The sequence below is a fragment of the Mytilus californianus genome, unplaced genomic scaffold, assembly GCF_021869535.1.
Source record: "Mytilus californianus isolate M0D057914Y unplaced genomic scaffold, xbMytCali1.0.p SCAF_2, whole genome shotgun sequence".
NCBI lineage: Eukaryota > Metazoa > Mollusca > Bivalvia > Mytilida > Mytilidae > Mytilus > Mytilus californianus.
Window position 1 is genome coordinate 121,090,918 of NW_026262668.1, and position 19,373 is coordinate 121,110,290.

The window sequence follows — 19,373 nt, forward strand, 5'->3', positions numbered from 1 at the left end:
AATAACAAAAAACTGCAAAATTTTTGTAAAATTACTAACTCAGGGGCAGCAACCCAACAACGGGTTGTCGGATTCGTCTGAAAATTCCATGATGGCTGGAAGGCGGGGTCATCGGACAAATTTTTTTAAACTAGATACCCTAATAATGATTATGGCCAAGTATGGTTAAATTTGTCTCAGTAGTTTCAGAGAAGAAGATTTTTGTAAAAGATTACAAAAATTTACAAAAAATTGTTAAAAATTGACTATTAAGGGCAATAACTCCTAAAGGGGTCAACTGACAATTTTGGTCATGACAACTTATTTGTAGATCTTATTTTGCTGAACATTATTGCTGTTTACAGTTTATCTCTATCTATAATAATATTCAAGATAATAACCAAAAACTGCAAAATTTCCTTAAAATTACCAATTCAGGGGCAGCAACCCAACAACAGGTTGTCAGATTTGTTGACAGATAGATCTTGACCTGATAATCAGTTTTACCCTATGTCAGATTTACTCTAAATGCTTTGGTTTCAGAGATATAAGCCAAAATCTATATTTTACCCCTATGTTCTATTTTTAGCCATGGCGGCCATCTTGGCTGGTTGGCGGGGTCATCTGACACATTTTTTAAACTAGATACCCTAATGATGATTGTGGCCAAGTTTGGTTAAATTTGGCCCAGTGGTTTCAGAGGAGAAGATTTTTGTAAAAAGCTAACGATGATGGACGACGACGACGGACGACGACGACGGACGACGGACGCCAAGTGATGAGAAAAGCTCACTTGGCCCTTTGGGCAAGGTGCGCTAAAAATGACACATTTTGTATGGATTATACAGAGAAAAATCATCATAATGTGAATAGAAGGTAAATTAAGTAATTGAAATAAAATATGAGAAGATACCTCTTATAAAATGCTTTCAGAATATCAAAAATATCAAAAGAAAAAATTTGGTCAACATACTTTTTTCCCTGCTATAACAAAAACAGAAATTTCCTGAAGATTCCTTTATAAATTATACTTTTTCTGAGTTACCGCCCCCCTTAATACGCAAAGTTTTAAACATTAAAATCAAGCAAAAATATTCTACTTTTGTAAAGATTGGAGTAATCATAACTTAAGATCACATAAATTTGTTCATTTAAATGAAAATTCTTATTAGTAAATTGCATTCCTGCATCGAAATTTGCTGACCTTATTAAAAATCTAGACCATGTTTTGCTATTCTACAATCCAAGATGGTGGAAGATACCCATACCATACTCATTAATGATTTTTAAACATAAATTTGATTTTTTCCAAAACTAATTTGCCAATTTTCAACAAAAAAGAAAATGCACATCTACTTATGATGCACAACAAATGTGCCAAACTTCAAGACCTCCTACCTTTCCTTTTATATTCATAAAAATTGTTGACAGACAGACAAATGTTTGGATGGACAAAAACTTTAGGGTTACCACATCCCCTACAAGTATAAAAATAATGTCAAAACCAGTAAAACAAATAATCTTAAAATATCCATTATTTGTACTAGAGCATGAACTGAAGAAACAAATTTTTACATTCTTCTAAAAAAGGCTTCATACAACATTTGTTATACAAGAAGTTGACAAAACAAAAATTTCGCCAATTTCCGACAATTATTCCTTTCATAAAGCACTTTGAGGATTTCATAAATATTTTGCAAACAATGAACAATTGAGAGCCCTTATAATGCAATTTTGTATAGAATCTGATTTTCGAACTCACTTGAGACATTTCTGAAATAAACCTTGATGTAAATTTCCTTAATATCTGGCAAGAATGCAATTATATATAGAATGTATATTTCTAAGAGATATAACTCCTGTAAAAATAACTGATCTGCGCTGATTTTGGAACTCTTTCGACACATCGCTGATGCTTACCTTTGATATAAATTTGATAAATATCAGGCAAGTACTGTACACCTGAGAGCACTAGCAATTCAGTTATCTATAGAATTTACATTTCTAAGAGACATAACTCCTGTAAAAATAATTGATCATTGCTGATTTTGAAACTCATCCGAGACATTGCTGATGTTAACCTTCGATATAAATTTCATAAATATATGGCAAGAACTGTGCAGTTGTGTGGGTGACAAGAACAGTGTAAAGCTTGAAGTAAATTTATCCAAGCTTGCCCTAGCTATTGTATCACATATGAAAATTGCTGATAATTTGAAGGTTAATGTCTCATAACTCTAGAAAGACCAACAGAATAATTTTTGAAATTGAAAAGGAGCTTTCTTTCACCAATTCAAATCATTGCATACAAGTTTCATGAAGTTTGATCAAAGCATTCTTAGGTTGTACGATGTGTGGTCAGGAAGACAAACCGTATACAATAATATGTTCCATCTATGACAGGCGTATACAGAAACAAGCAAAGGAATGCCAGACAGACTATCTTTAATACTGACTGTTATTTTAGATAAAAGAGTAAATGATGGTAGTTGTAACAGTAGTCAATTGTTTATAAAGTGAGGGTGTTACAAAGTACTTCGATGCTAGGACTGTCATCTTCTGTTAAAAACCACATAACTTGGGAGGGTTTTTATTATAGATTGTAAAATCTATCACATGAATATGAATGAAACCCATTTGACCTATCTTCCTTTTTCTAGAAGAAATACATCATTCTGGGTTTTCATCTTCTGAGATGATATTTTCTTCCTCCTCTTCCTCATTTTCTGTGTGTAGTTCTTCATCATTAAAACTGTCATATTCTAATAGTTCTTGATCATTCACATGCCAAGAGTCTCCTTCAATAAAACTAGCAAACCTGTTTAAAAAAAAATACCCAATAATATTTTTTTGGAAAAAAAAAAACAGTAGATAGGTGAGTCCTATTATGCTAGAAATTTCATCCTTCTAAAATTTGTGTTTTTCATGGGGATCTACTGGTATTTATATAGATAAGAAGGTTACAAAACATTTGATTTCCATGTAACAGCAAATAAAAAGCACATGATTAAAATTAATGTTTTTTAAATGATTGGTAAAGTTGGTCAAAGGAGATATAACAAGGAATAGCCTAAGGATAATTTATTCTATTGTTGGATATGGTTATTTCAAATAGACTCAGTAATTATAAAAGAGACATTTGTTTATGTTAAATGTATGGTACTAAATTTTGCAGCTCAGACGCTCAGACTAGAAAAGGTATCATCATGATTGTATTGGTATTGATGGAAGTTTTTTAAGTCTGTTAAATTTAGAGCTTGACAAATTGTGTAGACACTTGTAAAATTTAGAGCTTGACATATTATGTAGACACTTGTTAAATTTAGAGCTTGACATATTGCGTAGACACTTGTTAAATTTAGAGCTTGACTTATTGTGTAGACACTTGTTCAATTTAGAGCTTGACAAATTGTGTAGACACTTGTAAAATTTAGAGCTTGACATATTGTGTAGACACTTGTAAAATTTAGAGCTTGACATATTGTGTAGACACTTGTTAAATTTAGAGCTTGACATATTGCGTAGACACTTGTTAAATTTAGAGCTTGACTTATTGTGTAGACACTTGTTCAATTTAGAGCTTGACAAATTGTGTAGACACTTGTAAAATTTAGACCTTGACATATTGTGTAGACACTTGTAAAATTTAGAGCTTGACATATTGTGTAGACACTTATTAAATTTAGAGCTTGACATATTGTGTAGACACTTGTAAAATTTAGAGCTTGACATATTGTGTAGACACTTGTTTATTCTTAATAAACTGTTAACATAGAGATATGTCTCACCTTTTTGTAATTTTGATAATGCAAATCTTGAAATTAAAATAGCAATACTTTAACATGTAAGTTATGCAAATATTCAAAGTCAATGAACCATGACTGAAGGTACATGGCTAAACAATCTCCATGGAAATGAAATGTGCCAATGCTAATACAACTGCATACCAAATACCATTGACTTATCATAAGTTGTTCCTTTAAACAAACATAAACATAAACATTAACTTGTAAACTATGTAAAAGTTTCAAAGTCAATGAACCATGATGAGAGGGTGGGGCTATATAATCTCAATGGAAACGAGACTTGCAAATGCCAATAAATCTGCATACCAAATATCATTGACTTAACATTAGCAGCTTATCTTAAACTGATCTAATCACAAACTAATATATGTAAACTAAGCAAAAGTTTCAAAGTCAATAGACCATGACTGAGAGGGCTGGGCCAAATATTCTCCATAGAAATGAGATGTACTAATGCTTATACAACTGCATACCAATTGACATTGGCCTACCACTAATGGTTCCCCTTGAACTGACCAAATCACAAACTAATTTCTTAAGAATTGGAGACCTATTACTCTTCTAAATTCTACATATAAATTGGCATCAAGCTGTATAGCAGAGAGAATAAAATCTGTTTTGTCAAAATTAATAAGTTCTGATCAAACTGGTTTTGTTCCAGGTAGATATATAGGCGAAAACTGTCGATTAATATATGATATTTTACATTTTACTGAAGAAAATAATATCCCAGGAATTCTCTTGCTGATTGATTTTGAGAAGGCATTCGATTCCATTTCTTGGTCCTTTCTTTATGATACATTAAGATATTTTAATTTTGGTGAATCAGTTATATCCTGGGTTAAAACCTTCTATAACAATATAACAGCTGCAGTGACACAAAACTGTTTTCTGTCAGAATTCTTCACTGTAGAGAGAGGCTGTAGACAGGGAGATCCTTTATCTCCTTATATTTTCTTGCTATGTGCAGAAATATTAGGCATTTTGGTAAGAAATAGTAAGGAGATAAAGGGTATTACTATAGATGATACAGAATTTGTACCTTCTCAATATGCAGATGATACATCATTGATATTAGATGGCTCACCAGAATCGCTCGATGCATCTCTTCGTGTTCTCCAATTGTATGCTGAAATCTCGGGACTTAAGATTAATATAGAAAAAACAAGTGTTATTTGGATAGGTAGCAAAAAACATAGCCAGGATCAAATTTGTGTAAAGTGGGGATTGAAATGGGGCTCCAGTACATTTAAGCTCCTTGGAATTACTTTTTCAGTCGACCTAGATAGAATGATTAATTTAAATTATAGGCCAGTTTTAGATAATATAGACAACACTTTGAAAAAATGGTCAAAACAGTATCTCACCCCCTTTGGAAAGATTACCATTTTAAAAACTTTGGTCATATCTAAATTAAATCATCTGTTTCTATCTATCCCTAGTCCAGATGAGAACATGTTATGTAATTTAACAAATAAAATGTATGCTTTTATCTGGGATAATAAACCTGATAAGGTCAAGCGAGATCTTTTATGTCAAGATTATTATATGGGTGGTTTAAAAATGCTAAATTTAAAAGCATTTATACAGGGACTGAAACTTACATGGGTAAGACGGCTGTATAATTCGAATTCAAAGTGGGTGAGATTAGTCTCTATTGTGGAGCAAATAAATTTTAGTGAACTAAGTTATATTGGGCCTATTAAAAGGTCATCAAATAAATTTTGGCAAGAGGTTTTTGATGCATGGAAAACCCTTAATCAAATTAGAAAACCAAGATGTATTGATGAAATTCTATCTTATTCTTTATGGAAGGTAGAAAACTTTAAAATTGGTGGTTCAAGAGTCTACTATAAAAACTGGGCAAACGCTGGAATTTGGACAGTGCATGACTTGTTAGATTATCAGGGCAAAGTTATGTCATTTCAAAATTTCCAACAATTATATCAATTTAGGCCAAATATTTTACATTATTATGGAATAGCACACTCGCTTAATGAGTGGTTAAACACGATCAATATTGAAGTAAAGGAGAAAAAAATTCAAGCAATATTACCTTTTAACATAAGTATCTTCTTTGAATCAAAAAAAGGTTCAAAGGACATGTACAAAGTATTGAATGAGAAATATATTACTTTTGCTGCAAAAGAAAAATGGGAGAACCATCTTAATATGACTGGTATTAACTGGAAAAATATACACACTTCGTGTACAAAATATACTAGAAGCACTAAGCTTTGCTGGTTCCAATATAGAATTATACATAGAATTTTAGGAACTAATTCACTACTTTACAAGATGAAAATAAATAGTAGCAGCATATGTACATTTTGCAAAGAAGGACAAGAGACCATAGAACATTTATTTTGGAGTTGTCCGATGGTCGCCACCCTCTGGCATGCACTAAATATCTGGATTTTTGAAATGACAAATATTGAACTGCCTTTGAATATAATGATTATTCTATTTGAACTCTACGAAAATGTTAAATTGAATTTTGTTAAAAATAAGATTATTCTGCTTTCAAAATACTATATTTACTGAACAAAATTACAAGAAGTTTTGCCAAATTTAAATGCTTTAAAAAACTATTTAAAGGAACACTTGAACTTAGAAAAATACATTTCAATTAAAAACCTCTCTGTAGATGAATATAACAAATACTGGAGTCCCTGGGCCCCTATTATAGAATAAATAATAAATGTTGAATTTTGATTGAAACACCACTAACAAATATTGCAAGAACAAATAAGATTCCAATGCTATAAGAAAATTATTTATTTTCAACCTATTGTTGCGCCATCATATATTCAATTGTTGTTTAATTATTTAATACTTCCTTTGTGTAAATATGCCATTCTGTATACCTTTTGTTCATACATGTTGTGCTAGTCTATTTGTTACAATAAAGAAAATTCATTATAAAAAAAAAAAAAAAAAAAAAAAAAAAATCACAAACTAATATATGTAAACTAAGCAAAAGTTTCAAAGTCAATAGACAATGACTGAGTGGGCCGAGCCAGATAATCTCCATGGAAATGAGATATGCCAATGCTTATACAACTGCATACCAAATATCAATGACCTACCACTAGTACCGTAGTTCCCCATAAACTGACCTAATCACAAACTAATACATGAAAACTAAGCAAAAGTTTCAAGGTCAATAGACCATGACTGAGGGGGGGGGGGGGGGGGGGGGGCAAATAATCTCCATGGTGATGAGATGTGCCAATGCTAATACAACTGCATACCAAATATCATTGACCTACCACTAGTGGTTCACCATAAACTAGACCTAATCACAAACTAATACATTGTTGACGCAGCCGCCGCCGGAAACAGCATACCTATGTCTCACTTTTTGACTCTGTCAAGGCGAGACAAAAACTGTATGTTGACCTCTAGATACCTATTGGTTTTAAGTTTATATGAAAAGATCAAGTACTTTTATTTGTAAATTTCAATTTCTGTGGTTTATTGGAAAATAATTAATCCATGGATTTTTGAATTCCTGTTTCATATAATGTACGTGAGAAATTAAAGAGAAAATGCATTTCATTTGGTATTAAAATTTGTAGTTTTAGTACCTAAGGTAACTACAAAATCCATGAAATTTGATACCCAAAAAATATATAAGTATTTCCACACATTTAAATTTGTAAGGGTTCTGCGGAACTCAGTGTCTCGCCTACTTTTTCTGTTAATCGCAGGCCCAACAAAAATGAGTAAGTAAATCAATAAAAATATTCCTCTTGATACTATCTTTTGATTGTAAGAAGCTTCTGTCAAAGTTTGGTAAAAATCCAGGATAGTTTATGAATCTAATAAATGTTTAAAAACTTTAACTGGAGACTGAATGTAATGTTAACTGGAAGAAAACAAAATTTCCTTCTAGATACTAGCATTTGATCATAAACAAGCTTCTGTCCAAGTTTGGTACAAATCCAAAATAGTATAAGAAATTTATTAAAATTTTAAAAACTTTAACCACAGAGTGAATATGTTGTTTCCTGGCAGAAAATCTAAGTCCATTTAAAAGTAAAAAACGGAAAAAATGGATTTATTTTTTTACAAAATTTCCTTCTAGATACTAGCTTTTGATCATTAACAAGCTTCTGTCCAAGTTTGGTACAAATCCAAAATAGTATAAGAAAGTTAATAAAATTTTAAAAACATTAACCACAGAGTGAATGTGTTGTTTCCTGGCAGAAAATCTAAGTCCATTTAAAAGTAAAATAAGGAAAAAATGGATTTATTTTTTTACAAAATTTACTTCTAGATACTATCTTATGATCATAAACAAGCTTCTGTCCAAGTTTGGTACAAACCCAGGATAGTTGAAGAAAAGTTATTAAAATTTCAAAAACTTTAACCACAGAGTGAATATTTGTGGACGCCGCCGCCGCCGCCGATGACGCCGACGGAATGTAGGATTGCTATGTCTCGCTTTTTCGACTAAAGTCGAAGGCTCGACAATAATATCACTTTATCACAATTTGTCTGCCGATAATGGCAATCACAGACTTTCTCTTAAAAGTTTGATGTCATAAGTGGAGCTTCAGCCATGGATTAAAATCTGTTTTCAGACTATATACAAAGAATTAGCAAAATAAATTGTGATACCCAATTTTTCTTTGGAAAATTGACAATTTATTAAATCTTAAGGGAAAAAAATTGTCTGGAAACCAAATGTCTTCGGATGACGACGACGTCATAGCAATATACAACCGAAATTTTTGGGGTCGTAAAAAAAATGAAATTTATAACAAGAGAAAATGTATGATGCAACAATGCAAAAGTGATTGTTATATGACGTCAATAGTTCAAATCTTGGGTCAAGCGTTGCAGATTTTGAAATAGCAATAAGATCGATGAAAAAGTAAAACAGATTACATGTCAATCACACATAAGAACAATATCACCAAAGATGATATTTAAAATGTGATGAAATGTATGCCTACCCATTATGTCCGATAGCAAATACTGTAAATTCAGAAATTTTTGTGTGCATTTATTATTGCGATTTTTAAAAAATGGACAATAATGCAAGATCAATTATTGCGATTTCAGGAAAATCTGCATACAGTATTATGTATTAGATATCAAAATGCAAGTTTTTATTATTGCGATACTCACCCAGTAGCATTATTCGCATTAATAAAAACCTCACAATAATTTCTGAATTTACAGTATTATCTGCACATTTAATGTGATAACATATCCTGCTTGTGCTGGATCAAAATTAAGTTTGATTGACTTTAACATGCTAGTCCAGATTCAATCAGCCAGAAGAAATTGCACCCTACCCAGTTACATTATTCTAATTGAGTTAACCAGTCTTTGCCTTTCCTTAAATCTGCATGCTTAGTGGATAAGCAGCCAATACCAACTTTAAAGTCTTTGGTTTTACATGGCATGGGATTGAAGCCAAGACCTCCAGTAATTAAGGTGAGTATGCTAGTATAAGACCAGCTAGGGTGGTAACTTAAGTTACAAAATTTACATTTAATGTGTCTTGATTACTTTTATAGATTGTTTCTTCATAACCTGAAATCTTTTGAACGTAAATCATACTCTACTTTTATATATATTGTGGATTCATTACTACTTGTGGAGTACATGTATTAAATATATTGTGGATTCATTACTAGTACTTGTGGAGTACTAATTTTCTTGGATATGGTCGCTACAGGTGAACCACAAATCTATCAAAGTGTTCAACAAAATACATATTTCTACAGAGTGGGTGCTAAAAAAGTAATCACAGAGTCAATTCTTTTTAACAAGTTCCTTAAGGGGTAAAATTAATTCCTTGTCCAGCTAGAACAAGGCAAAATTTACACATTGTATTATTGTGGAACTGCATTGCAGAATTTTTGAAAATCATAAAATCAAATATCGAGGAAAATACCATTTTTCTCTATCCTTGAAAATTGATGATACCCACAAAAATAGCTGAATCAACAATAAAATGTTTTACCTATCAGGACTTTTGAGTTTACTGATAACTTTCCATGGTTTACAATCAGGACTCTGGCAAAACTTGCGTAGATCTTCCAAAGCTTTCTTTGTTTCTTCATATCCTTGTTTTTGGTATTCTTCTTCTGTTAATAATCTGACTTTAGGTTTGAATAATCTATATCTAAAAAAAAACAAAGAAAAGAAAACAGATAATTTTTATTTCTGATTAGATTTAAAATATGAATGAAAAAATATTTGTCTATGCAAATACACAGAGGACAATAAAAGAATGTTTAAATGTCAATCTGTAAGTCATTATTATACATTTTGTACTCTGATGAACCAAAAATGAGTTCAAGATCGATAGGCATTACAAAAAAGTCTGAACAAGTCCAATGGCCCAAGGACACCAAATTCAGTCAACTGGAAGGACAAGCATATCCTATCTGTAAGTCATTTTTATACACCAATGTACAAATGCACCAAAAATTAGATCAATATCTGCAGGCATAATGAAAAAGAAGTCCAGACAACTGTTTAATTTCAGAAAGGCGAAATGACAGACATGGGTAACATTATATGCCCCTGCCACTAAGTGGGGTGGGAATAACAAAAGAGTCCATGTACTTTGTGCTACATCACATTTGCCAGTAACTTTGAGCAGAACAAAAAGAAAAACAATTTTCATAAGTTAAAATATTCAATCCTTGTAAATCAAATGGATAAAGTCAAGAGCCTATCATTTAGTGGTTGTCATTTGTTGCTGTTTTGTACATAATTCTTCATTTGAATTGTTTTATGTTTTGTTATGGTGGTGTCTTTTATAGCTGGCTATGAGATATGGGTTTTGCTCATTGGTGAAGGCAGTACAATGACCTATAGTTGCTTACATCCACATCATTTAGTCTCTGGTGGAGGGTTGTCTGATTGTCAATTATACCACATCTCTTTATTTTATACAATTAACAAAAAGGGACTGTTTGTTCTACAAGTATCTGTTTTGATAAAATCAATTCCTTGACAACTTCTAAGTTCCACATAAGCCTTTAACATCCTGTGAACATGTACAATAGCATATCAGCAATTTTTGTGCTGTCACTAATAATTTTATGTTGTCACATAGTTCTGTTGAATCATACATTATCTCTCGGTTTTTAAAAGAATCTTGACCTGCATAGACATATATTATTTAGAGTCATCTTCACACTAGAACAACGTGAAGTACACAAGCCAAACCCTTACAAAGTCAATATCAGTATACTCCTGACAGCATTTACCATGGTAGTTCAGATGAGAATAAATAAATCCTCAGTATTATGAGACTACTGATACTTTCTAATAAATGTGTTCAATGAGGCAGGTTTTTACAAAGATGCTCTATTCTTATATCTAATTCTTACCTAAAATATCTCGTTAGTTTATTACTATATAATCCTTTAGGTAAATTATATATTGTCAATATCACCATTATTATAGCTACAGAAATCTGGGGTATTTGAGTCCCTTGATAAATCATTAAGACACCTAAAGCCTGAATTAACCACTTTAAGATATTAAGGCTTTTCTGGTCTGTGATTGGTCCATATTTATAACATGCACCAAAACTTAGAAATCCTGTCACAGCAATGTATCCCAAGATCCATTTCCAATATGACATAACTGTTGATGAAAATGAGGTGGCAAAAAGTTGCCAAAAATACATTGATGCACAACAGCTTGATAAAACCATCAAATATCCAAGTTTCTTCAGGCTCTAAAATATAAAAGATTACAATATCTATATTATGTTTAAACAAGAGGCTCTCAAGAGACTGAATCGCTCACCTGTAATTTTTTGCTTAAATCTTTCATCAATGATTATTTTTGCTTTTTAATAAATATTAATGAGTGGCTTAAAAATTCCATTGAAATGTTCTTTGTATCTGTCATATTTTCTTCAAAAGTAAAGAAATACATTTTACCCCTATGTTCTAATTTTAGCCATGGCGGCCATGTTTTTTGACGAAACAGAAAATAAAACACAATCTTTATTCTAGATACCCTAAGGATCATTCAGCTTAAGTTTGGTTGGAATTGGTTCAGTAGTTTCAGAGGAGAAGATTTTTTAAAGTTAGAAAACATGATAAACAAATTGTGTAAAATTGTCCTCAAAGGGCAATACTCCTTAAGGGGTCAATTGACAATTTTGGTCATATAAACATATTTGTAGATCTTACTTTGCTGAACATATTTGCTGTTTACAGTTTATCTTTATCATTTATACTATTCAAGATAATAACCAAAAACTGCAAAATTTCCTTAAAATTACCAATTTAGTGGCAGCAACCCAACAATGGGTTATTAGATTCATCTGAAAAAATCAGGGCTGATAGAGCTTCACCTAATGAACACTTTTACCCCGTCAGATATGTTCTAACTCCTTTGTTTTTTTTTAGATATAAGCCAAAAACTGCATTTGACCCCTATGTTATATTTTTAGCCATGGTGGCCATGTTTTTTGACGAAACAGAAAATAAAACACAAATTTTATTTTAGATACCCTTAAGATTATTCAGCCTAAGTTTGGTTGGAATTAGTTCAGTGGTTTCAGAGGAGAAGATTTTTTAAAGTTAGAAAACATGATAAACAAGTTGTGTAAAATTGTCCTTAAAGGGCAATAACTCTTTAAGGGGTCAATTGACAATTTTGGTCATATATACTTATTTGTAGATCTTACTATGCTGAACGTATTTGCTGTTTATAGTTTATCTTTATCATTAATACTATTCAAGATAATAACCAAAAACTGCAAAATTCCCTTAAAATTACCAATTTAGTGGCAGCAACCCAACAATGGGTTATTAGATTCATCTGAAAATTTCAGGGCTGATAGAACTTTACCTTATGAACACTTTTACCCTGTCGGATTTGCTCTTACTGCTTTGGTTTTTGAGATATAAGCCAAAAACGGCATTTTATCCCTATGTTCTATTTTTAGCCATGGCGGCCATGTTTTTTGACGAAACAGAAAATAAAACACTAACTTTATTCTAAATACCCTAAGGATCATTCAGCTTAAGTTTGGTTGGAATTGGTTCAGTAGTTTCAGAGGAGAAGATGTTTGAAATAGTTTACACCAGACGGACGACGACATCGACGACGACGGACGCCAAGTGATGGCTAAAGCTCACAGTTCCTTCGGAATGGTGAGCTAAAAAGTAATACAAATTTAGCGTATAAAAATGTAATACAGTATATAACAAGAGTGCACACGCTGAAATGTCTCGCCTGTTTAACTGACCATTGATTTTAAAGATCCATGACAATGAGGTCAAGGTCAGATAAATCCTGTCAGACAGACATGTTCCTCTTACAATTATTCCATACACCATATATAGTTGACCTATTGCTTATGGTAATTGAAAAACAGTTGCAAGGAACCCATATATCAAATATAGTAATCTTGTTCGTATAAAATACTCTGGGTTATCCCCCCAATTAAAAATAGCCATGGAGGTAAATCCCTATTTATTTTCACAATTGGTGAAAAAGTATCATGTTTTTTGTATTTGATAGTAAAAATTAGTTAGTTAGCTTTCAATTAAAACAGGTTGAATGATCAAAATGATAATGAGAAATTCAAATGACAAAAAACTATAATTTTTTTCAAGCAGTTGCTGAACCAATGAGATCAAGGACAGCTGACATATGACAGACGGAAACTTCGTTACATAAGGTATCTGAATACAAGGTATAAAGCATCCAGCTCTTCTATCTTCTGAAATATAAAGCTTTATACAAAAAATTTACACCACCGCCACCGCCGAATGGTAATCCCTGTCTCTCATATTGCGCCGCAGGTGAGACAAAAATTAGATGTGGTATGATTGCCAATGAGACAATTATTCACTTGAGCTAAAATGAAGTGGTAGTAAGCAATTATAGGCCTCTGTACGGCCTTTGTATTATGTTATTAAACAAACATGGCATATATCCCTACCTGCCACTGGGGAAAATGTGGACAAGGGCCATTATTCCATTAAAAGTGGTGCAACAAAAAGGATCAATTGACTGACAGCTGGTTCACCTCACATGTCCCAAAAATTCTGAAATTTTTTATTCAAACTGCTTTTTTATGTCTTCCCACTGGTAATAAAAATATAGTCATATATAAGTGAAAGGTAACTTGTATCAGCAGCTCTTCCTAAACCAAAGTCTAGATTTTGGTGACACTTTCACATAAACTTTAATACATACTGTTATTGAACACACATTTCCTTTCTAAAAATAATTTTGAGTGTTTCTAATAGCATGAGATGACAAGGAGGGTGGGGGCATACCACTGACTAGATTTTACCAGAACTCTAGAATATTAAGATCGCCAGTTTTACTTTTGATCTGAATCACTATTGGGTATCCCACTGCAAACATGGACATTGCAATGTCTATTCAAGTTGGAGAAGCAGGGCCTATGGTTCTGTAAGCTTTGCTTATAGTTTTCTAGCTGTTATACATTGATCCAGGATGCTTAATATCAAGAAACAAATATTGCATTCATATTCAAGTAAGTATTTTCATGACCCATATAACATGTATATACTTTTAAAATGACAAAATGATTAACTTATGATCAATTTGACAGGCTATCAAACTAACATTGTTTAAAAAAATATCATTTGAGAAGACTGTTAAAATATATCAATAGAGAAATAAATCTGGTAAACTAAATCATTACCTGTGGGAAAACTCTGTGAAGAATTATCATCAGAATGAGTAAAGATGCTATAATACCAAGTGATACACCAGATCCATATTGTAAATTAACATTCCTGAAATCATAATATGAAAACATAATCATTTGTCTTAAAGATAACAAGAGTGCACATGCTGAAATGTCTTGCCTGCTTTACTGACCATTTATTTTATGCTGATAGTCCTAAATATAAAGTTTTACTACAAGTATCACATAAACTTAACATGATCATAGAAAATGAGGTCAAGGTCAGATAAACCAAGCCATAAACACATGAACACCTTAAAATCATTCCATACACCATATATAGTTGACCTATTACTTATAGTATACAAGAAACATACCAAACCATGAACACTTTGTATTGAGCAAAGAACCATGAAAATGAAGTCAAGGTCAGATGAACTCTGCCAGACAGACATGTACACCTTACAATCATTCTATGCTTCAAATATAGTTTACCTATTGCACATAGTATCTAAGAAACAAACTTAACCAAGAAAACTTATCATTGATCAATGAACAATGAAAATGAGGTCAAGGTCAGATGAACCATGCCAGACAGACATGCACACCTTACAATCATTACATTCTTTTAATATAGTTAACCTATTGCATATAGTATCTAAGAAGCAAACTTAACCAGAAAATTTAACATTGACCAATGAACCATGAAAATGAGGTCAAGGTCAGATGATAACTGCCAGACAGACATATACACCTTACAATTATTCCATACACCAAATATCATTGAGCTATTGTTCATAGTTTAAGAAAAAACAGACCAAAACACAAAAACCTCACAATGAGCAATGAACCGTAAAAATGAGGTCAAGGTCAAATAAAACCTGCAAGACTGACATGTACATCCTAAAATATTTTCATACACCAAATATAGTTGACCTATTGCATACAGTATTAGAAAAACAGACCAAAACACAAAAACATAATTTTAACCACTGAACCATGAAAATGAGGTCAAGGTCAGATGACACCTGGCATTTAGACATGTGCAGCTTACAATCATTCCATACACCAAATATAGTAGACCTTTTGCTTATAGTATCTGAAATATGGACTTGACCACGAAAACTTAACCTTGTTCACTGATCCATGAAATGAGGTAGAGGTCAAGCGAAAACTGTCTGACAGGCATGAGGACCTTTTAAGGTACGCACATACCAAATATAGTTATCCTATTTATCATAATAAGAGAGAAATTAAGAATACTAAAAATCTTAACTTTTTTTTCAAGTAGTCACTGAACCATGAAAATGAGGGCAAGCACAATGGACATATGACAGACGGAAACTTCATGACATAAGGCATCTATATCCAAAGTATGAAGGATCCAAGTCTTCTACCTTCTGAAATATTAAGCTTTTAAGAAGTTTGTTGACGCCGCCGTGGCCACTGCCGTCTGCTCACTACCCCTGTCTCACGTTCTATGACAGAAGTCGCAGGCATGACAAAAATCAAAGGTCAATTAGTTTCAATAGTTGTCAGTACAATTCAATATGTCTTCTATAGCAAACAGAAAATTTCATAACTGAGAAAAAAACTTTTTTTTAAATCTGTATTTTTCATGTTTGCATCTATAGCTTCAAAATAAAACTGCAAGTTAAAGTCAGTTCCTAAAATATGTTTTGAAAATTGGTACTAAGGGTCCAATATAGAGCATAGGAGATTAAACTTAATGTAGCTATGTACAGTTTATAAAATCTGTCAAACAGATTACCACTAGACCTAAAATCAGGTCTTTCATTAGGCTGGACACATGAAGATAATATTTCAGTACTCAAATCAACCTTGATGGTACATCCAGTATGCTGTGGTTTTCAAGACACCTGTGCTATAAATAGCAAAAACACACACTGGACTATCAGGGCCAGGTGAGTTTAGAAGGAATAAGATCTGACTTCTTCCATGATATTGTGCATAAATAAAATTTGATAGTACTTTTAAATATAATCTAGAAAAAAAAAGAAAAGTGTGACAAACAAAATATACTCTTGTTCAATTGATGAATAAATAACATTGAATGCTTATGTTATCAATATAAACAAAGTATATAATAGACTAATGGCATACATAAAGATTAACAATCCAATTTGTTGTAGGGATGTATAAATACCCTGCCACATCCAGTCTGTGTTTTTGATCCTTGTTTTTCTGCTTTGTATCGATCTGATGAGTTAAGACCTTTTCAACTGATTTTAATAGTTTGTTCATAACTATGTTGTGCTGTTACACCACTGTCCCAGCTTAGGGGGAGGGATGGGCACCCGCAAACTTGTATAACCACGCAACATTCTGTATGTGTCTGTCCCAAGTCTGGAGTCTGTAATTCAGTGGTTGTCTTTAGTTGCTGTATATCATATTTGTTTTTTGTTCATTGTTATGTACATAAATCAGGCCGTTAGTTTTTTTGTTTGAATTGTTTTACATTTGTCATTTCAAAGTGGCCTTTTATAGCTGACTATGGGGTATGTTTTGCTCATTGTTGAACGCCAGACAGTGTTAACTTCTATGTCATTTGGTCTCTGGCAGAGTGTTGTCTCATTGGCAATCATACCACAAAAAGTAACAATCCAAGGAACAGGTAAATACTTAATGACTAAGGTGTTTTGCATACAAAAAGATTAGCTATCCATGGAACAGGTAAATACTTACTAAGGTGTTTGGCATACAAAAAGATTAACAATCCAAGGAACAGGTAAATACAGACTAAGGTGTTTGGCATACAAAAAGATTAACAATCCAAGGAACAGGTAAATACTTACTGACTAAGGTGTTTGGCATACAAAAAGATTAACAATCCAAGGAACAAGTAAATACTTACTGACTAAGGTGTTTGGCATACAAAAAGATTTACAATCTAGGGAACATGTAAATACTTACTGACTAAGGTGTTTTGCATACAAAAAGATTTATAATCTAAGGAACATGTAAATACTTACTGACTAAGGTGTTTTGCATACAAAAAGATTAACAATCCAAGGTACAGATAAATACTTACTGACTAAGGTGTTTGGCATACAAAAAGATTAACAATCCAAGGAACAGGTAAATACTTAATGACTAAGGTGTTTTGCATATAAAAAGATTAACAACCCAAGGACATGTAAATACATACTGACTAAGGTGTTTGGCATACAAAAAGATTTACAATCTAAGGAACAGGTAAATACTTACTGACTAAGGTGTATGGCATACAAAAAGATAAACATTTCAAGGAACAGGTAAATACTTACTGACTAAGCTGTTTGGTATACAAAAAGATTAACAATCATAGGAACAGGTAAATACTTACTGACTAAGGTGTTTGGCATACAAAAAGATTAACAATCCAAGGAACAGGTAAATACTTACTGACTTAGGTGTATGGCATACAAAAAGATTTACATTCCAAGGAACAGGTAAATACTTACTGACTAAGGTGTTTGGTATACAAAAAGATTAACAATCCAAGGTACAGGTAAATACTTACTGACTAAGGTGTTTGGCATACAAAAAGATTAACAATCCAAGGAACAGGTAAATACTGACTGACTAAGGTGTTTGGCATACAAAAAGATTAACAACCCAAGGTACAGGTAAATACTTACTGACTAAGGTGTTTGGTATCATAAGATTAACAATCCAAAGAACAGGTAAATACTTACTGACTTAGGTGTATGGCATACAAAAAGATTAACATTCCAAGGAACAGGTAAATACTTACTGACTAAGGTGTTTGGCATACAAAAAGATTAACAATCCAAGGAACAGGTAAATACTAAATGACTAAGGTGTTTTGCATATAAAAAGATTAACAACACAAGGACATGTAAATACATACTGACTAAGGTGTTTGGCATACAAAAAGATTTACAATCTAAGGAACAGGTAAATACTTACTGACTAAGGTGTATGGCATACAAAAATATTAACAATCAAAGAAACAGGTAAATACATATTGACTAAGGTGTTTGGTATACAAAAAGATTAACAATCCAAGAAACAGGTAAATACTTTCTGACTAAGGTGTTTGGCATACAAAAAGATTAACAATCCAAGGAACAGGTAAATACTTAATGACTAAGGTGTTTTGCATATAAAAAGATTAACAACCAAAGGACATGTAAATACATACTGACTAAGGTGTTTGGCATACAAAAAGATTAACAATCTAAGGAACAGGTAAATACTTACTGACTAAGGTGTATGGCATACAAAAATATTAACAATCAAAGAAACAGGTAAATACATACTGACTAAGGTGTTTGGTATACAAAAAGATTAACAACCCAAGGAACAGGTAAATACTTTCTGACTAAGGTGTTTGGCATACAAAAAGATTAGCAATCCAAGGAACAGGTAAATACTTTCTGACCAAGGTGTTTGGCATACAAAAAGATTAACAATCCAAGGAACAGGTAAATGCTTACTAACTAAGGTGTTTGGCATACAAAAAGATAAATAATCCAAGGAACAGGTAAATACTTACTGACTAAGGTGTTTGGCATACAAAAAGATTTACAATCTAAGGAACAGGTAAATACTTACTGACTAAGGTGTTTTGCATACATAAAAATTTAAAAACCAATAAACAGGTAACTACATACTGACTAAGGTGTTTGGTATACAAATAGATTTACAACCCATTGTACAGGTAAATACTTACTGAATAAGGTTTTTTTGCATACAAAAATATTAACAATCCAAGGAACAGGTAAATACTTACTGACTAAGGTGTTTGGCATACAAAAAGATTTACGAACTAAGGAACAGGTAAATACTTACTGAATAAGATTTTTTTGCATACAAAAATATTAACAATCCAAGAAACAGGTAACTACATACTGACTAAGGTGTTTAGTATACAAAAAAATTAACAATCATAGGAACAA

At 32.2% G+C, this 19,373-nt stretch overlaps 1 protein-coding gene across 2 annotated transcripts in view; it reads right to left on the bottom strand.

The window, feature by feature from the left end:
• Positions 1 to 2,407: 2,407 nt before the first annotated feature.
• The window catches only part of LOC127728702 (nuclear envelope integral membrane protein 1-like), a 33,353-nt gene continuing 16,387 nt past the window's right edge, over positions 2,408 to 19,373 (bottom strand). For both annotated transcript variants that reach the window (XM_052236335.1, XM_052236334.1), the window contains exons 5-8: positions 14,464 to 14,557; positions 11,150 to 11,502; positions 9,769 to 9,930; positions 2,408 to 2,797 (exon numbers count right to left, since the gene is read on the bottom strand). In XM_052236335.1, the coding sequence (XP_052092295.1) occupies positions 2,650 to 2,797; positions 9,769 to 9,930; positions 11,150 to 11,502; positions 14,464 to 14,557 (757 nt within the window). In that variant the 3' untranslated portion in view covers positions 2,408 to 2,649. The remainder of the gene's footprint in view (positions 2,798 to 9,768; positions 9,931 to 11,149; positions 11,503 to 14,463; positions 14,558 to 19,373) is intronic.